At 42.1% G+C, this 20,403-nt stretch overlaps 1 protein-coding gene across 3 annotated transcripts in view; it reads right to left on the bottom strand.

Moving 5' to 3' along the window:
- Nucleotides 1-20,403, bottom strand: part of WDTC1 (WD and tetratricopeptide repeats 1) — an 80,158-nt gene that overhangs the window by 28,606 nt on the left and 31,149 nt on the right. For 2 of the 3 annotated variants that reach the window (XM_012439789.3, XM_064363529.1), the window contains exon 3: nt 19,964-20,047. In XM_012439789.3, coding sequence (XP_012295212.1) covers nt 19,964-20,047 — 84 coding nt within the window. Of the gene's footprint in view, nt 1-9,230; nt 9,361-19,963; nt 20,050-20,403 lie in introns of those variants that run through there. The other variant, XM_012439788.3, reaches the window with a different exon arrangement.

Here is a 20,403-nt window from a genome sequence, read left to right as displayed (position 1 = left end):
ACAAAAACAAAAACAAAAAAAACCCAATTAACAAAAAACATACAGAAATCTTCCTGCTGGGCATGGTGGCTCACACCCAGCACTTTGGGAGGCCCAGGTGGGCGGATCATCTGAGGTCAGGAGTTCAAGACCAGCCTGATCAACATGGAGAAACCCCATCTCCACTAAAAATACAAAACTAGCTGGGTGTGGTGGCAGATGCCTATAATCCCAGCTACTCAGGAGGCTGAGGCCAGAGAATTGCTTGAAACCGGGAGGTGGAGGTTGCGGTGAGCTGAGATTGCGCCATTGCTCTCCAGCCTGGGCAACAAGGGTGGAACTCCATCTCAAAAACAAAAGAAAAAGAGGCCGGGCGCGGTGGCTCACGCCTATAATCCCAGCACTTTGGGAGGCTGAGGCGGGTGGATCACAAGGTCAAGAGATCGAGACCATCCTGGTCAACAAGGTAAACCCCGTCTCTACTAAAAAATACAAAAATTAGCTGGGCATGGTGGTGCACGCCTGTAGTTCCAGCTACTAGGGAGGCTGAGGCGGGAGAATTGCTTGAACCCAGGAGGTGGAGGCTGCGGTGAGCCGAGATCGCGCCATTGCACTCCAGCCTGGGTAACAAGAGCGAAACTCCGTCTTAAAAAAAAAAAAAAAAGAAAAAAGAAATCCTCCTAAAAGTCATGAAAAGGAGCGATTATATTTCTGGTAAGTATCCAGCGGTCCTCCCACCTCAGCCTCCCGAGTAGCTGGGACTAGAGATGCTACGTGCCACCACACCTGGCTAATTTTTGTATTTTTTTGTAGAGATGGGGCTTTACCATGTTGACCAGACTGGCTGGTTTGGAACTCCTGAGCTCAAGTGATCTGCCTGCCTCAGCCTCCCAAAGTGCTGGTATTATAGGTGTGAGCCACTATGTCCAGGCTTAATTTAACCTTTTAACAATTATTTGAGCACCTATTATATACTAGGCTTTCTTACACATGCAAAGGTTGTTGTGGTAAATAAGACAGAACTCTAGTTAGGTACGAGAGAAAATAAACAAACATATAAATGGGTAAGATGAATTCAGATGGTGGTAAGTGTGATGAATATAACACAAGTGGTAGTATATACTTTATTTATTTTTATTTTTATTTTATTTTATTTCTTGAGACAGAGTCTCACTGTGTCACCCAGGCTGGAGTGCAGTGGCGCAATCTCAGCTCACTAGAACATCTGCCTCTCAGGTTCAAGTGATTCTCCTGCCTAAGCCTCCCGAGTAACTGGGGTTATGGGCATGCATCACCATGCCCGGCTAATTTTTGTATTTTTAGTAGAGACGGGGTTTCGATATGTTGGCCAGGCTGGTCTTGAACTCCTGACCTCAGGTGATTCACCTGCCTCGGCCTCCCAAAGTGCAGGGATTACAGGCATGAGCCACTGAACCTGGCACGATATACTTTAGGTATAGTGGTCAGGGAAAACCTCTCTGAGGAATTAATATTTGAGGTGAAATCTGAATGCTGAGAAGTAGCAAGTTACACAAAGATCTGAAGGAAAAGCATTTCAGGCATATGGAAGAACAAGGATAAAAATAAGAACAGGCTTGATAATGCTGAAGAAACAATGAAAGCCAATGTGGTTAGAGCATAGGGATGAAGGGACAGAGTAAGATGAGCAAGATGAGCTCAAGGAGGTGAGCAGAGGTCAGATCCTAAGGGTGTTTTACAGGCCATGGCAAGAAGTTCATGGGGCCAGGAACTGTGTCGGTCTTATTCACTGCTATATTATTTTCCCAGTGTCTAGAACATTTCTGTCATATAGTAGACATTTAATATTTGCTTGAAAATATGACTGAATTAATAAAGAGCTCCTAGTTCTGCCCTCTGGTACTTCAAAGCATGAGTTTACTCCATCATCTAAAGCAGAGGTTAGCAATCTTATCTGTAAAGGCCCAAACAGTAAATATTTTAGGTCTTACAGACCATATGGTCTCTATCACTACTACTCAATTCTACCATTGAATCACTAATGCAAACATAAGCAATACATAAATGAGCATGCTGTGTTCCAATAAAACTTTATTTATAAAAACAGGGGGCAATAAATTTGAATTTAAAGCTCATATGGGCCGGGTGCAGTAGCTCACACCTGTAATCCCAGCACTTTGGGAGGCCGAGGTGGGCTGATCATTTGAGTCAGGAGTTCAGGACCAGCGTGGCCAACATGGTGAAACCCCATCTCTACTAAAATACAAAAAAAATTAGCTGGGTGGCATGATGCGTGCCTGTAATCCCAGTTACACGGGAGACTGAGGCAGGAGAATCCCTTGAACCCAGGAAGCAGAGATTGGGGTGAGACACAATCATGTCATTGCACACCAGCCTTGGCAACACAGTGGGACTCTGTCTCAAAAAAAAAAAAAAATTAAAATAAAATAAAGCTCATATGGAAATACCAGAGACTATGAATAAAAAAAAATCTTGAAAAGGATGAATGAAGTTGGAAGACTCCTACTTCCCAACTTCATAACTTACTACAATGCTACAGCAATCAAAACAGTGTGGTACTGGCATAAGGACAGACATTTAGATCAATGGACTAGAGTTGAGAGTTCATAAATACATCTTTAAATTTACAGTCAATTATTTCTGATACGAGTGTCAAGACAGGCTGGGCACAGGGGCTTGCACCTATAATCCCAGTTATTTGGGAGGCTGAGGCAGGAGGATCACTTGAGACTAAGAGTTTGAGACCAGCCTGTGCAACACAGCCAGACTCAGTCTCTTGGAAAAAAGAAAAAAAAAAAAAAAAGAGTGTCAAGCAATTAAGTAGAAAGAAAAAAATAGTATTTTCAGCAAATGGTGCCGGGACAAGTGGATGTTCATATGTAAAAGAATGAAGTTGGGACCAGGCGCGGTGGCTCAAGCCTGTAATCCCAGCACTTTGGGAGGCCGAGGCGGGTGGATCATGAGGTCAAGAGATCGAGACCATCCTGGTCTACATGGTGAAACCCCGTCTCTACTAAAAACACAAAAAATTAGCTGGGCATGGTGGCACGTGCCTGTAATCCCAGCTACTCGGGAGGCTGAGGCAGGAGAATTGCCTGAACCCAGGAGGCGGAGGTTGTGGTGAGCCGAGATCGCGCCATTGCACTCCAGCCTGGGTAACGAGCGAAACTCCGTCTCAAAAAAAAAAAAAAAAAAAAAAAAAAAGAATGAAGTTGGATCCCTACCTCACACCATACATAAAAATTAATTCCAAATGGATCAAAGACCTACATATAAAATCTAAAACTATAAAACTCTTAGAAGAAAACATAGGTGTAAATATTCATGACCTTGGATTAGGCAATGTTTTTTAAGACACAACACCAAAAGCACCGGCAACAAAAGAAAAAAAGTTTAGTCGGGCATGGTGGTGTGTGCCTGCAGTCCCAGCTACTCAAGAGGGTGAGGCGGGACGAATACATGAGCCTGGGAGGTTAAGGCTGCAGCAAGCCATGACTGTGCCACTGCACTCCAGTGAGGGTCACAGAAAGAGACCCCATATCAATTTTTAAAAAAAGATAAAAGATAAATTGAATTTCATTAAAATTAAAACTTTTATGCAAAGGCACCATTAAAAAATGCAAAGACAGCCAGTCGTGGTGGCTCACACCTATAATCACAGCACTTTGGGAGCTGCAGGCAGGCAGATCACGAGGTCAGGAAATCGAGACCATCCTGGCTAACACAGTGAAACCCCGTCTCTACTAAAAATACAAACAATTAGCCAGGCATGGTGGAAAACACCTGTAGTCCCAGCTACTCAGGAAGCTGAAGCAGGAGAATCACTTAAACCCAGGAGGTGGAGGTTGCAGTGAGCTGAGATCATGCCACTGCACTCTACCCTGGGTGACTCTACCCTGGGTGACAGAGAGAGATTCTGTTAGAAAAGAAAAGAAAAGAAAGAAGGAAGGAAGGAAGAAAAGACAACACACAAAGGAATAGAAAAAAAAATTAAATCACACACATCTTAAACTCAACAACAAAAAGACAACCCAATTAAAAAATGAGTAAAGGATCTGAATAGACATTTCTCCAAAGAAAATACAAAAATATGGACAATAAGCAAATGAAAACACGTTCAACAACATTAGTCATTAGGAAAATGAAAATAAAAACCACAATAAGATATCACTTCACACTCACCAGGAGGGCTATAATCAAAAACATTGATAATAAGAAGTGTTGGCAAGGATGCAGACAAATTAGAACCCTCATACATTTCTGTTGGGAATGTAAAATGGTGGTGCCACTTTGGAAAACAGTTTGGCATTTCCTCAAAAAAGTTAAACACTGAGTTACCATATAACCCAGCAATTCCACCCTTGAGTATACACTAAGACAAGTGAAAAAAACATGTCTACACAAAAACTTGTACACGAATGTTCATAGCAGCATTATTCATAATAGCCAAAAAATAGAAACAACCCATGTTCCACCAACTGATGAATGGATAGACAAAATGTGGCATATCCAAATGATAGACTGCTATTTGGCCACAAAAAGAAAAGTATCGATTCACGCTATCACATGGATGAACCTTAAAAACATTATGCTAAACAGCCACATATTTTATACTTCCATTTACGCAAAATGTCCAGAATAGGAAAATCCATAGCAACAGAAAATAGATTAGTGGTTTCTGGGGTAGGGCCAGTATGGAGAGGGGAGTGACTGCTAAGATGGGTAAGACGTTCCATTTTGGGATGACAAAAACATTCTAGAATTAGATAGCAGGGATGGTTGCAAAACTTTGTGAATATAGTTTGTGAATAGTCAACACCACTGAATTGTACACTTAAATAAAATAACAAACAAGCAAACAAGTGGCATTCTGAATTTGGCCCACTGGCCGTAATTTGCTGATCCATGATTTAAAGAAAGTCCTCACAAAAGGAACTCTCTCACAAAGTCAGATCTCCGATCCATCTTTTTCTTTTTCTTTCTTTCTTTTTTTTTTTTTGAGATGGAGTCTTGCTCTGTCACCCAGGCTGGAGAACAGTGGTGTGCTCTCGGCTCACTACAACTTCCACCTCCAGGGATTAAGCAATTCTCCTGCCTCAGCCTCCTGAGTAGCTGGAATTACAGGCGTGCGCCACTGCGCCCAGTTACTTTTTGTGTTTTTAGTAGAGACGGGGTTTTACCATGTCAGTCAGGCTGGTCTTGAACTCCTGATCTTGTGATCTGCCGGCTTCAGCTCCCGAAGTGCAGGGATTACAGGTGTAAGCCACTTTGCCCAGCTTTTTTTTTTTTTTTTTGAGATGGAGTCTTGTTCTGTCTCCAGACTGGAGTGCAGTGGCGTGATCTCAGCTCACTGCAACCTTGGCCTCCCGGGTTTAAGCAATTCTCCTGCCTCAGCCTCTCGAGTAGGTGGGACTACAGGCATGCGCCACCACACCCAGCTAATTCTTTTTTGTATTTTTAGTAGAGATCGGGTTTCGACGTATTGGCCAGGCAGGCTGATCTCGAACTCTTGACCTTGTGATCTGCCTGTCTCGGCCTCCCAAAGTGCTGGGATAACAGGCATGAGCCACCGTGCCTGGCCTATTTTTTTTATTTTTTATTGAGACAGAGTCTCACTCTGTTGCCCAGGTTAGAGTGCAGTGGTGTGATCTTGGCTTACTGCAACCTCTGCCTCCTGGGTTTAAGAAATTCTCCTGTCTCAGCCTCCTAAGTAGCTGGGATTACAGGTGCCTGCCATCATGCTCAGCTAATGTTTTGTATTTTTAGTGGAGACGAGGTTTCACCATGTTGGCCAGGCTGGCATCCTTTTCTTTAAACATGACTGTTTAATGAACTTGGTATCTAGTTTATTTCTCTAATATGTTATTATTTTAAAAAAGTGCTGACAAGTGTTCGTTAGAATCAGGTTACACTATGCCCATGGACCTGCTCTGGTCTACCAATGCTATTCAAAAAGGAAATCAGTCTAGTTTCATATGACTTGTTTCCATAAATTCATAATTTGAATTTATGCTAAAATGATATAAGAAACAAAATGGAAAAAGCAAGCAGGCCAGACTGTAAAGGTGAGATACATAATGTTTGCAATTGTTTAAGGATAATATTAAGAAAACTAATAAGGCAAGAGAATAAATCCACCAAGCCAGGAACTATCTATTAAGCCCTTTTTAAAATACACACATGGTTGAGGGGGAAAGAATAGGAACTCTGGAGCCAGATAAGCCTGATATAAATCTTTTAAATCTTATTCCTACCACTTATCTGACCTTAGAAATGCTCAGTTTTACTCTGATTTGTAAAGTGAGATTCCTTTCCTCTTCTCTCTACCATGTGTCTAATACTGTGCCAAGAAATCCCACAAGTGAATGAAATAGGAGGTATCAAAGTGTGATCACAACTTCCAAGGTGATCTTGGAAGATCCTTGGTGACACATATAAAATGAAAACAAGCAACTCCCCAAAAAAGTGAGGACTGCAGGCCATGGCTGGAATCCCAGGATATGTGGCTCTTGTCCAGTTGTGACAATAAAACTCATGAGATGAGCTGGCACATGTAACTAAAGAAGGATGTGGAACGCTCAGCAAAAATGTCCAAGGAAAGTGGAAAACTGATTGGGTCTTAAACACCAGAATGGATTAAAATTAATCCTAATTAATTTAAATTTAAATTGTTTAATCTCAGCCTCCCTTCTGGCTCTCTTACTTGGTTGCAGCCACTACAACAGTTCTTTGTATTTTCTTTTACTTTTAAAAAATGTTTAATGGAGATGGGGTCTTGCTATGTTGCCCAGGCTGGTCTCAAACTCCTGGCCTCAAACGATTCTCCTGCCTCCCAAAGTGCTGGGATTATAGGCATGAGCCACTGTGCCCCAGCCAGTTCTCTGTGTTTTCTTTTTTCTTGTTCTTTCTTTTCTTTTTTTTTTTTGAGACAGGGTGTCCCTCTGTTGCCCAGGCTGGAGTGAGTGGTATGATCACAGTTCACTGCAGCCTCAATCTCCTAGGCTCAAGCAATCCTCCCACGCCAGACTCCCTAGTAGCTGGGACTACAGATACACACCGCCACACCTGGCTTTTTGTATTTTGTAGAGATAAGGTCTTGTTATGTTGCCCAGGCTGGTCTCAACTCTGGGCTCAAGTGATCCTCCCATCTCAGGCTCCAAAGTGATGAGATTACAGGCATGAGCCACTGCGCTCAGCCGTTTGTTATTTTCCTAATGAACAATTTAAACTTTCTATTTTGAAACAATTTCAAACATAAAAAAGTTTGCAAGAATAGAAGAATGCCCATATATACGTTTTACTTAATTCATAAATTAATCTTTTTCCCTCCCTTTCTCTTTATACCTACAGACACACACACACACACACACACACACACACACGTGCAAAGTACTTTTTTTCCTGAACCATTTGAGAATCATAGACTTCAGGACCTCTTACACTTAACTACTTCAGTATATAATTCTTGAGAACATTGGTCATTCTTTTATTTAACCAGAACATATTTATCAAAATCAGGAAATATAACACTGACACAATACTGTTGTCTAGCATACAGTCCATATTTAAATTTCACCAACTGTCCAATAGTGTCCATTTTATTTTCCTCATTCAGAATCCAATCCAGGATCACACACTGCATTTGGTTTATGTTTTCTTAATGTCATTAAGAAAATTAGTCATTTTCTCTGTTTCTTTTAATCTGGGAGAGTTCCTCAGCCCTTTTTTGTTTCTTATGACACTGACATTTTTGAAGACTGTATCAATTTTGGCCCCTTCCCAGCCCTAGAATTAGTTATTTCTCCAAGGATCCCTGGTTCCTTTTAATAGAGAATGGTATTTAGAAACTAGCAACTCATAATTACTAAGGCATCACTGTTTCTAAATTACCTTTGAGTGGACAGAGCTGGAAATAATAGATAAATACAAATTTCTATATATGTGGTTTATTTTTATTTTTTTTAGAGACAGGGTCTCACTCTGTTGCCCAGACTGGGGTGCAGTGGCACAATCATAGCTCACTGCAGCCTTGACCTCCCGGGCTCAACCTCCTGAGTAGCTAGAAGTACAGGCAAGTGTCACAGTGCCCAGCTATTTATTATTTTTTATTTGGAGAGATAGAGGTCTCCCTATGTTACCCTGGCTGGTCTCTAGCTCCTGGCCTCAAGCTATATGTGTTTTTAAAATCATGAGTTTACATTGAAACAGGCTAATTCTAATCCAGTACCTCAGAGTTCTTCCTTGTCTTTCCCTATTCCATATTTGAATTCCCCTTCTACAGTGAGAACTCTGGCTCCTAACAACATTGACTTATTTATTCAATTCTATGACATATACAAAGAGTTACAGAATTGCTATGGCAATACTACTACAAATGATAATTCTACTAAGTAGTCACACCTGCAATCCCAGCACTGTGGGAGGCCGAGGTGGGTGAATCACAAGGTCAGGAGTTTGGGAGTTGCCTAGCCACATGGTGAAACCTCGTCTCTACTAAAAATACAAAAAAATTAGCTGGGCATGATAGAGGGTGCTAGTAATCCCAGCTACTCAAGAGGCTAAGACAGAAGAATTGCTTGAACCCAGGAGGTGGAGGTTGCAGTGAGCTGAGATCACGCCATTGCACTCCAGTCCTGGCGACAGTGTGAGACCCCACCTCAAAAAAAAAAAAATTGGCTGGGCATGGTGGCTTATGCCTGTAATCCCAGCATTGTAGAAGGCCAAAGTAGGATCATTTGAGCTCAGGAGTTTGAGACCAGCCTGGGCAACACAGCAAAACCTTGTCTCAGTCTTTTAAAAAAATAAAAAATAAATTACATGAGTTAGTTGGCATCCCACTTCCCAACTTTGTTGATTTAATTTTACTTTTTGAAAACGTTAAGGCTCAATGTGGTTCTAAAAGTAAAAATGGGCCAGGTGCAGTGGCTTGTATCTGTAATCCCAACAGTTTGGGAGGCCGTGGCAGGCAGATCACTTGAGGCCAGGAGTTGAAGGCCAGCCTGGGAAACATAGTGAAATTCCGTCTCTACTAAAAATACAAAAATCAGCTGGGCATGGTGGCGCATGCCTGTTGTCCCAGCTACTCAGGAGGTTGAGGCACAAGAATTGCTTGAACCCAGGAGGTAGAGGTTGCAGTGAGCCAAGATCACGCCACCGCACTCCAGCCTGGGTGACAGAGAGAGGCTCTGTCTCAAAAACATAAAAGAAATAAAAGTAAAAACTACAAAAAGGTCCAGAGAAGAGTTACTCACCTTTCTCTACCCTTCCACCTCATACCTCCTGCCCGCTGGAGTGAACAATTTCATTAGTTTCTGCTTATCCATCCTGTGCTTCTGTTTACAAAAACCATGCAGGTACACATTTCAATTCTTGTTCTTCCTCCTTTGTTACACCAAAATTGGCAAAAATTATACCAAAATGGCCCTCAAGCATATGGAATATATATTAAACTTCATGCAAAAGAGAAATGTAACTTAAAACTATACTGAGACACTCTTCACCAGTTAGAAGGATAAGAAACATTCAAAAGCTCAACCACACAGTCTATTGGTGAGTTATGGAGAAACAGGCACATTCATGCATTGCTAGTGCTAGTGGGAAGGCAAAATGGTGCAACTCCCATGGTGGAGAATTTGGTAGCATTTTTTTTTTTTTTTTTTTTGAGATAGGATCTTACTCTGTTGCCTAGGCTGGAGTGCAGTGGCATCATCTCAGCTCACTGTAGCCTTACCCTCCCAGGCTCAGGTGATCCTCTCACCTCAACCTCCCAAGTAGCTGGGACTACTGGCACATACCACCATGTCTGGCTAATTTTTATGTTTTTGTAGAGATGGGGTCTTGCTATGTTGCCCAGGCTGATCTTGAACTCCTGAGCTCAAGTGATTCCACCCACCTTGGCCTCCCAAAGTGCTGGTATTACAGGTGTGAGCCACTGTGCCCGCCCAGCAATATCTAAAAAAACCACATATATATTTACTCTTTTGACTAGTACTCTTTTAAGTTTTTTACCCTTAAGACATATCTCCAGCAATACTAAACTACCTATGTAATTAATACAGGATATTATTATAATTACACACTCTTAGAAACACACTACATGCCTACACATGGGAAATTCAATGAATACATCTTGGTGTATCTACACAATGGTGTGTGTACTCTACAGCTGTAAGTTGTAGAGTATGTTACCCTGGCTTGCTATGTTACCCTGGCTATTTTACCATTTGTGGTAAAATAAGGAAGGGCCGGGTGTGGTGGCTCCCATCTGTAATCCTAGCACTTTGGGAGGCCAAAATAGGACTGCTCGAGGCCAGGAGTTTGAGACCAGCCTGGTCAACACAGCAAGACGCCATCTCTATTTTTTAAAAAACACAAAAATTAGCCAGGCATGGTAGAGCATGCCTATAGTCACATCACCTTGGGAGGCTGAGGTGGGTGGATTACTTGAACCTAGGAGGTCAAGGCTTCAGTGAGCTGAAATCGTGCCACTGCATTCCAGCCTAGGCGACAGTGAGACCTTGCCTCAAAAAAAAAAAAAAAAAAAAGGAAGAACTCTGTGAACTGATACGAGATGATTTTCAAGATATATTGGTAAGTGAAAAAAACAAGCAAAGCACAGGCAACCTTTCTCTCTCTCTCTCTCTCCCTGATCCTCAAAAGTTCACCAAGCCCAGTCCAACCCATCTACTCTCTCCTTATATGCAACCTCACGTCTTTACTTGCTTCCCTATCCAGCTAAGGATTGATGATTCATTATTACAATTGCCCTCTTAACAATATTCACCTGACAAATCCCCACTCTGGATGATCTTGCTTTCCTGTGTCTTCAGCTTTCCCTTTCTATACCAGTTATTTCCTCTTGAGATTACACATGCTTGAGTTCTTTTCTTTTTTTCTTTTCTTTTGTTTTCTTTTTTTGAGATGGAGTCTCACTCTGTTTGCCCAGGGTGGAGTGCAGTGGCACAATCTCAGCTCACTGCAACCTCCAGCTCCCAGGTTTAAGCCTCAGCCTCCTGAGTAGCTGGGATTACATGCACACACCACCATGCCTAATTTTTTTGTATTTGTAGTAGAGATGGGGGTTTCACCATGTTGGTCAAGCTGGTCTTGAACTCCTGACCTCATGATTCGCCCACCTCAGCCTCCCAAAGTGCTGGGATTACAGGCGTGAGCCACTGCACCTGGCTGAGTTTCTTCAGTTTATAAAAGTCCTTCCTTGATGCCAACTTCATACATACCTAGCTATGGCCTACCATTTCTCTCCCCCTTCCTTCATAGCCAGACCGAGAGAGTAATCTATTCTTGACATTTTCACTTCTTCACTTTCCAATAATTCCTCAACCTACTTCTATCTATCTATACCACATTCCACAGAAATGGCTCTTGCCAAGGTTACCACTATAGTTTCTTTGCTCTAAATCAATGAAAACTTCTTGGTCCTTATTTTACTTTTCCCCTGGCAGTAATGGCAGTACTGACCATTTCCTTCTCAATCAAACTGTTTCTTCTGTGTTCTGTGACACCACCCTCTCTGTTTTCCCTCCTACATCTCTGGCTGCTCTTTCTTGATACCCTTTTGCATACACATTCCTCTTTGTCCTTGATTGGTGGTCTTCTTTACTTACCTATGTATTTAATACATATGTGTACCGTCCTAGATTTCTTACTCCATACATTCCCCATGCGCAATCACAACTCACTTTCAAGGCTCCAATCTACATGCTGCTCACTAATCCCAAACTGACATCTCTAGTGTCTACCTCTATCCTAAGCTCAGACCCAAATATTTTACCTCTCCAGACAGTGCTAACTGGACAATCTACAGCATACAGCTCCAAAATATCCATACCTAAACTAAACTCATCACCTTTCCCCTCAAATCTATTCCTTCTCCAGTGTTCCCTAACTCACCAAATGATACCATCTATCCTGTCACCCAGGCCAGAAGCTTGATCTTCATCCTTTTCTCTTTTTTTTTTTTTTTTGAGAAAGGGTCTCATTCTGTCTACCAGGCTGGAGTGTAGTGGCATGATCAGAGCTCAGTGCAGCCTCAACCTCCCTGGGCTCAGATGATCCTCCCACCTTAGCCTCCCACGTAGCTGGAAATATAGCCGTGCACCATCATGCCTGGCTCTATTTTTTCTGTAAAGACCAGGTTTTGCCACGTTGCCCAGGCTGGTATCAAACTCCTGGGCTCAAGGGATTTGCCTGTCTTGGTCTCCCAAAGTGCTAGGATTATAGGCGTGAGCCACTGCACCTGGCCTAATTCTACCTCTTTTTTTTTAATTTTGATTTTTAATTTTTTGAGAGAGAGTCTTACTCTGCTGCCCAGGCTGGAGTGCAGTGGCACAATCTTGGCTCACTGCAACCTCCACCTCCCACGCTCAAGCAATTGTTGTGCCTCAGCCTCCTAAGTAGCTGGGACCACCGGCGTGTGCCACCACCCCCGGCTAATTTTTGTATTTTTAGTAGAGATGGGGTTTCACTGTGTTAGCCAGGCTGGTCTCAAACTCCTGAGCTCAAGTAATCCACCCACCTTGTTCTCCCAAAGTGCTGAGATTACAGCACTTGCTCTAATTATACCTCTTAAATGTCTCTCAAATCCACTGACTCCTCTCCATCCAAATTACTGTTATTTTAGTTCAGATAACCCATCACCTCTTCCTGAATCACTGTCATAACCTCTTAACTAGTTCTGTCTGTCTCCAGTTTAAACTCCTGCAATCTATTCTTCATTTTGAAGCCAACATTAATTTTTTAAAAAGCATAACTCTGCCCAGGCATAGTGGCTTATGCCTGTAATCCCAGCACTTTGAGAGGCAAGGTGGGTGGACTACATGAGCCTACGGGTTCAAACCGGTCTAGGCAACATGGTAAAACCCTGTATCTAACTGGCTGGGCATGGTGGTGCATGTCTGTAATCCCAGCTACTCAGGAGGCTGAAATGGGAGGATCACCCTAAGTCCAAGAGGTCAAGGTTGTAGTGAGCCATGATCACGTTACTGCACTCCAGCCTGGGTGACTCTATCTCAAAAAAAAAAAAAAAAAAAGCTAACTCTAATCACGTTGCCCTTATGTTAAAAACCATTCAGTGCCTCTCCATTGTCCACAGTCTTCCACGTAGCTTACAACCTCCTTCATTACGAACAGCCCACCCACACTTACCTCACCAACCTCATTTCTCATCCCTCTTCCACTTGAATTCTGCAACTAATTGTTCTCTTGAACTGAGCATTCTCTGTTCTCTCTTGCCACACTCATATGTTAGCCTAACATATTTACTGTTTTGTACTTTTTTTTTTGAGGCAGTCTGGCTCTGTTGCCCAAGTTGGAGTGCAGTGGTGTGATCACGGTTCACTGCAGTCTCAACCTCCTGGGCTCAAGCGATCCTACTGCCTAAGCCTCCCAAGTAGCTGAGATGATAGGCATGCGCCTCTATGCCTGGCTAATTTGTTTTTTTTTTTTTTTTTTTTTGAGACAGGGCCTCCTTATGTTGCCCACGCTGGTCTTGAACTCCTGGATTTGCCATCCTCTCAACTCAGCCTCCCAAAGTGTTAGGATTTACAGGCGTGAGCCACTGTGGCCAGCCTATATTTTTAATTTAACAAGTATCTTGGGCTGGGTGCAGTGGCTCACGCCTGTAATCCTGGCACTTTGGGAGGCCAAGGAGGACGGATCACCTGAGGTCAGGAGTTTGAGACCAGCCTGGCCAGAATAGTGAAACCCCATCTTTACTAAAAATACAGAAAATTAGCTGGGCATGGTGGCACGCACCTGACTCCCAGCTACTCAAGAGGCTGAGACAGGAGAACCACTTGAACCTGGGAGGTGAAGGTTGTAGTGAGCCAAGATCGCGCCACTGCATTCCAGCCTGGGCGAAAGAGCAAGATTCCATCTCAAAAAAACTTAAAAAAGAAAAAATTGGCCAGGTGCAGTGGCTCACACCTGTAATCCCAGCACTTTGGGAGGCCGAGGTGGGCGGATCACAAGGTCAGGAGATCGAGACCATCCCAGTCAACATGGTGAAACCCCATCTCTACTAAAAATACAAAAATTAGCTGGGTGTGGTGGCACGCATCTGTAGTCCCAGCTACTTGGGAGGCTGAGGGAGGACAATTGCTTAAACCTGGGAGGTGGAGGTTGCAGTGAGCCGAGATCACGCCATTGCACTCCAGCCTGGGCAACAAGAGCGAAACTCTGTCTCAAAAAAAGAAAAATTGAAAAGCATCTTGAAAGCCAACCTGTGATCTCTCTGGCCTATCATTCTGCACTCATCTGTGAAATTCCTCTTTTTTTACGTTTTGATTTTTTGTTTATTTATTTATTTTTGAGACGGAGTTTCACTTTTGTTTCTCAGGCTGGAATGCAATGACGTGATCTCGGCTCACCACAACCTCTGCCTCCTGGGTTCAAGCGATTCTCCTGCCTCAGCCTTTCAAGTAGCTGGGACTACAGGCATGCACCACCATGCTTGGCTAATTTTGTATTTTTAGTAGAGACGGGGTTTCTCCATTTGGTCAGGTTGGTCTTGAACTCATGACTTCAGGTGATTTGCCCACCTCGGCCTCCTAAAGTGTTGGGAATTACAGGCGTGAGCCACTGAGCCCGACCCCATGTTTTCATTTTTTAAGGCATAGAGACAGGGGTCTTGCCATGTTGCCCAGGCTGGTCTCAAACTCCTAAGCTCAAGCAATCTGCCTGCCACGGCCTCACAAAGTGTTGAGATTACAGGTGTGAGCCACCATACATGGCCTGTGAAATTTCTCAAAATGATGATGGGCACACTGGGGTCTGAGAGGGAATATTTGTTGAGTATTATGTTTGATAGAAGAGTGAAGGAGTATGATAGGAGTAAAAGTTGGTACAAACACCATGAAAGGCAATTTTGGTTATATTTATCAAAATCACAGATGCATATATCCTCTGACCGACAAATTCCACCCCAGGTATTTATCCGACAGAGATATACCTCGAATGTGCCAAATGATGTCATAAGGAATGACCTCGTACATGCAAAAATTGGAAGTAATCTACATGTCCATTCGTAGGGACAATTTGATTATGGGTCCACATACACAACAGAACACTCTGAACCATGAAATAATTAGAAATTAGAAATATCTTTATGTATGAATATGGCAAAATTATGAAAGTATCTTTTCAAAGATACTTCATTGTTTTAGACCTTACTTTTTTAGTAAGTTGTTGATCTTCTTACTAAAACAGCAAATATGTTAGGCTAACATTTGTGAGAAAAGTAAGAATTTTATGCATAAAATTTATCTGAAAGAATACTAAAACTGAGTATATTAGTTGATTGCATGTAAGTGGATTAGGTAGCTGGGAAAAATAATGAGATGACTTTTTAAACTTTTTGAATTTGAACTGTATGAATGTTGATCTATTAATATAAGGTGGGTGGATCACTTGAGAACATGGGTTTAAGACAAGCATGGCCAACCTGGCAAAATTACATCTCTAGCAAAATTTAAAAATTAGCTGGGTGTGGTCTTGCATGCCTATAATCCCAGCTACTCAGGCTGAGGCACAAGAATTGCTTCAGCCCAGGACGCAGAGGTTGCACTGAGCCAAGATCAGTCACTGCACTCCAGCCTGGGTGACAGAGTGAGACCCTGTTGCCAAAAAAAGAAAGAAAGAAAAGAAAGAGCTGGGCTTGGTGGCTCACACCTGTAATCCCAGCACTTTGGGAAGGCAAGGTGGGGAGATCACGAGGTCAAGAGATCGAGACCATCCTGGCCAACATAGTGAAATCCTGTCTCTACTAAAATACAAAAAAATTAGCTGGGCATGGTGGTGCGTGCCTATAGTCCCAGCTACTCAGGAGGCTGAGGCAGGGGAATCATTTGAACCTGGGAGGGGGAGGTTGCAGTAAGCCAAGATCGTGCCACTGCACTCCAGCCTGGTGACCAGAGCGAGATTCCGTCTTAAAAAAAAAAGAAAGAAAGAAAGGAAAGGAAAGGAAGGAAGGAGGGAGGGAGGAAAGGGAGAGAGACAGAGAGAGAAAGAAGGAAGGAAGGAAGAAAGGGAAGGGAGAGACAGAAAGAGAAAGGAAAGAAAAAGGAAAGAAGAGAAAAAGAGAAAAAGAAAAAAAGAAGAAAGAAAAAGAAAGAAAGAAAAAGAAATCCAAGTTAACTTGGAGACTTTTTAAACAGTCATCTCTGTAGGTACAAATTCTATCAACATACAGGAATGAAAACAAATATCAAGACTAGCTAAAGTCTGAATTTTAAACTGACACGAAATGTAAACTATAAAGTCAAAAAGTAAAAATCAGATCATATTATTAAGGCAGAAGCTAGAGAAATTGCATGGTTGAATAGAGATAGGGTTATGAAAGCTACCTCTAATGTAGAAAATAAAAAAAAGCCAACCAAACTAACAGATTTTTATTGAGCATCTACTAAATGTTCAACACTATGTCATAACAGTTCTCTTTCAGCTTCCCTTTGCATTTTTTCAAAAGCATACAGTGGAGAAAATTAGAAAACCTAGGAAAAAATGTTTTGCCTACATTGTAAAGAAAACATCATAATCAGTAACCACCAAAAGGCAGGAGCTTGTACTGTTGATTTTCCCTCTTATCGCACCGTTACCTCCTGCTAATCACCTTTCCTTAATGTCAGAGATCATCTATTGTTAACTAACATGAGGTTCATATGTAACAATGATGGAAATAAAATAGGGAAGGAAATGACTGAAGAAGTTTTAAACAGTTAGATGCCATCAAATAAGCATCTTGGGACTGGCAACTTAGGAAACTTTAAGAGCGTTCTATAAATAACAACAATAATAGCAGCTGTTTGTTGTATGCCATGGACTTCTACAATATACTAGACACTGTACTAGGTACTTTACATAAACTAACTAACTTACTCCTCTTCATACACCTAAGAGACATTATTTTACAGATGAAGAAATGGCCTTTAGAAGTTAAAGGACTTTGTCTATGGAATATTGTTCTGGAAGCTCGAAGAAAAAAAAAGAAGCTAAAGGACTTCTCCAAGTTCATATTGCTTATAGAGATATTTTAATTACTATTTTGGGTAATCCAAATAGTATTCCCTTCAACTCCAAACTAAGAAAGAGGGAAATAGATAGATTTTTGGGAGTTAGACTGTAAAAATCAACACAATTGAGCTTTCTCTCCTCCTTGGCTACCATGATACCATGTTCTCCTCAGACCTCTATGGCTATCCTTTCTGTCTCCAGTGGGTGGAGGAAGAGGAAAAGTAGGTACTCTCTAAATGTTGAAACACCTTGGTTCTTGGTCCTGGAACCTTTTCTTGCTCCTCCTAATTTTCACCTAGGTGATATTATCCAGGCATCCTATTCCATGGCTCTATAGGGCAGTGGTTCTTAACATTTTTAGTTTCAGGACCCCCTTACACAACTAAAAATTATTGAGGATCCCAAAGAGCTTTTGTTTATATGGATTATATCTAACAATATTTACCATATTAGAAATTAAAACAATTTAAAAAACAAAACAAAACAGGGTCTTGCTCTGTCACCTAGGCTGAAGTACAGTGGCACAATCACAGCTCACTGCAGCCTTAACCTCCTGGGCCCAAGTGGTCCTCCTACTTCAGCCTCCCAAATATTGGGACAAGTATGCACCACAATGCCTGGCTAATTCATTTTTTTAAAAAATTTTAGGCTGGGCGTGGTGGCTAAAATTTAAAATTATACGCCTGTAATCCCAGCACTTTGGGAGGCCGAGGCGGGCAGCTCACTTGAGGTCAGGAGTTCGAGACCATCCTGGCCAACATGGCGAAGCCTCATCTCTAAAAAAAAATTTTTTTAGTAAAGACAAGGTCTCACAATGTTGCCTAGGCTGGCATATTATTAATTCACTAAAAAACAACAACAAAAAACACATTTAAAATGAAAAAACTATATTTTCCAAGGCAAAAGAATTTAATGAAAAGAGTGGCATTGTTTTATATTTTTGCAAACTTCTTTAATGTTTAGTTTAATGGAAGACCAGTAGATTCTCACCTGCTTTTGTATTGAGCCCATTGCAATGTCATGTCATTTTTAGTTGAAGTATATGAAAACAAAATCCAGCCTCACAAAGAAGTTGGAATTTGAAGGAGTATTTAAGTAGCCTTTACAGGTAACTGTGTATTTCTTTCTTTGATACTATGCCAAAATTCAACAAGTACTGATTTCTTTAGGATTACAATGTGGCCCAGGCACAGTAGCTCACACCTGTAATCCAAGCACTTTGTGCAGTTAAGGTGGGATGGCTTGAGCTCAGGAGTTTGAGACCAGCCTGGGCAACATGGTGAAACCCTGTCTCTACAAAAAAATACAAAAATTAGCTGGGCATGGTGGTATTTATCTGTAATCCCAGCTATTCAGGGGGCTAAGGCAGGGGGATCACTTGAGCCCAGGAAGTTGAGGATGCAGGGAGCCATGATGGCACCACTGCATTCCAGCCTGGGCAACAATGCAAGACACTGTCTCAAAAAAAAAAATATTCAAAATGTGATCTTGGCTGGGTGAAGTGGCTCATGCCTGTATTCCCAGCACTTTGGAAGGCCAAGGTGGGAGAACTGCTTGAGGCCAGGAATTGGAGATCAGCTTGGGCAACATACCAAGACCCCATCTCTACCAAAAACAAAAAACAAAAAACCCACACACAAAACACATGTTGAGGAAGGAAAAAGAATGAAACTAACATTATAGAGTCTCTGTGTCAGACACAATAACAAAGCTGAATTTATGGACCAAAGACAGGACAAACTTGAACAAGGTTTTTGTTTTTAAACATTTTATTATTTTACTTTAATTTTTAGAGATGAGGTCTTCTGTATTGCTCAGGCTGGACTTGAACTCCTGGGCTCAAGCAATCCTCCTGCCTCAGCCTCCCAAACAGCTGGGACTATAGGCATGTGCATGGAACCTGGCTTTCTTTTTTTTTTTTTGATACGGAGTTTCACTCTTGTTACCCAGGCTGGAGTGCAATGGCGCAATCTCGACTCACTGCAACCTCCGCCTCCTGGGTTCCAGCGATTCTCCTGCCTCAGCCTCCTGTGTAGCTGGGACTACAGGTGTGCGCCACCATGCCCAGCTAATTTTTGTATTTTTAGTAGAGACAGGGTTTCACTATGTTGACCAGGATGGTCTCGATCTCTTGACCTCATGATCCACCCACCTCGGCCTCCCAAAGTGCTGGGATTACAGGTGTGAGCCACCGCGCCTGGCCATGAACCTGGCTTTCATTTTTTTCTTTTTTGAGTCTGAGTCTCGCTCTGTTGTCTAGGCTAGGGTGCACTGGCGCAATCTTGGCTCACTGCAACTTCGGCCTCCTGGATTCAAGCAATTCTCATGCCTTAGCCTCTTGAGTAGCTGGAATTACAGGCAGGCACCACCATGCCTGGCTAATTTTGTAGTTTTAGTAGAGACGGGGTTTCACCATGTTGGCTAGGCTGGTCTCAAACTCCTGGCCTCAAGTGATCCGCCCTCCTTGATCTCCCAAAGTGCTGGGATAACAGGCATGAGCCATCATGCCCAGTCTCTTTTTTCAAAATACCTATTCTTAGTCTATATCCCCATAGCATTGCTTTGATGCTAAAATAAGAAAGTGTGGGTGTTTGTATATCTTTGCATGTATACATTATGTGTATGTGTATAAGAAAACACTTTAAATTCTATATTCCTGTATACAGGTAGGAATCTGTATTCACTATCCAAGCCAATAGTAAAACTAGTGGTATGGAATTCAACAAACTTTTTTAAAGCACAAAGCAAATAATATGTCCAAAAAAAATAATTTATATGTGACTATGTCAAACACTGATCTTGACTCAGATTTAGCTGCCTATTAAAGGAGAAGTAACCTTCAGATATAGCCTGCAGAGAAACACTTGTTTATGCCTTGATAAGGCCAAGAGGCTTTCTGCAGACAGAGAACAGAGAGCAGGCCATGGGCATCTAGGGTGCAAACTGGACCTCTTACCTGCAGCTCTGCTTCCAAGCCCAGCCGCCGGATAAAGGGGTCAGTGACATGGTAGCGCCGCTCAAAGCTCAGGGCACCCCGCTCCTAGGGGACAGAAACAAACTCATGATTTCATTGATTCAATTAAATATGATTTATTACGTGCCTATTATATATCCAGCCCTTTGCTGGGCACCACAGGAGCTAGAGAAGACAATAAGGAACTGTCCTACAGGACCTTGTATTATTCTTGGGCAAGGATTAGAGAGTAATAGGAGATAGTCGTATGTAATTAAGCACTAAGTTGTACTGTTCAGTTTTTTTTATTTTAAAGGAAGCAAAAAAATTTTAAAAAGGAAAGAAGAAAAATTGGAAACAACAAATAAGGAATAGTTACATATTTAGGTTGGACAAGGTGGGCATCATCTTTAGGACACATATTGTATACAAAGGGAAAAAAA

Source organism: Aotus nancymaae, unplaced genomic scaffold, assembly GCF_030222135.1.
Source record: "Aotus nancymaae isolate 86718 unplaced genomic scaffold, 86718_ANA_hifiasm-v0.15.2.pri h1tg000053l, whole genome shotgun sequence".
Classification (NCBI taxonomy): domain Eukaryota; kingdom Metazoa; phylum Chordata; class Mammalia; order Primates; family Aotidae; genus Aotus; species Aotus nancymaae.
This window is presented reverse-complemented; position numbering and strand designations above follow the sequence as displayed.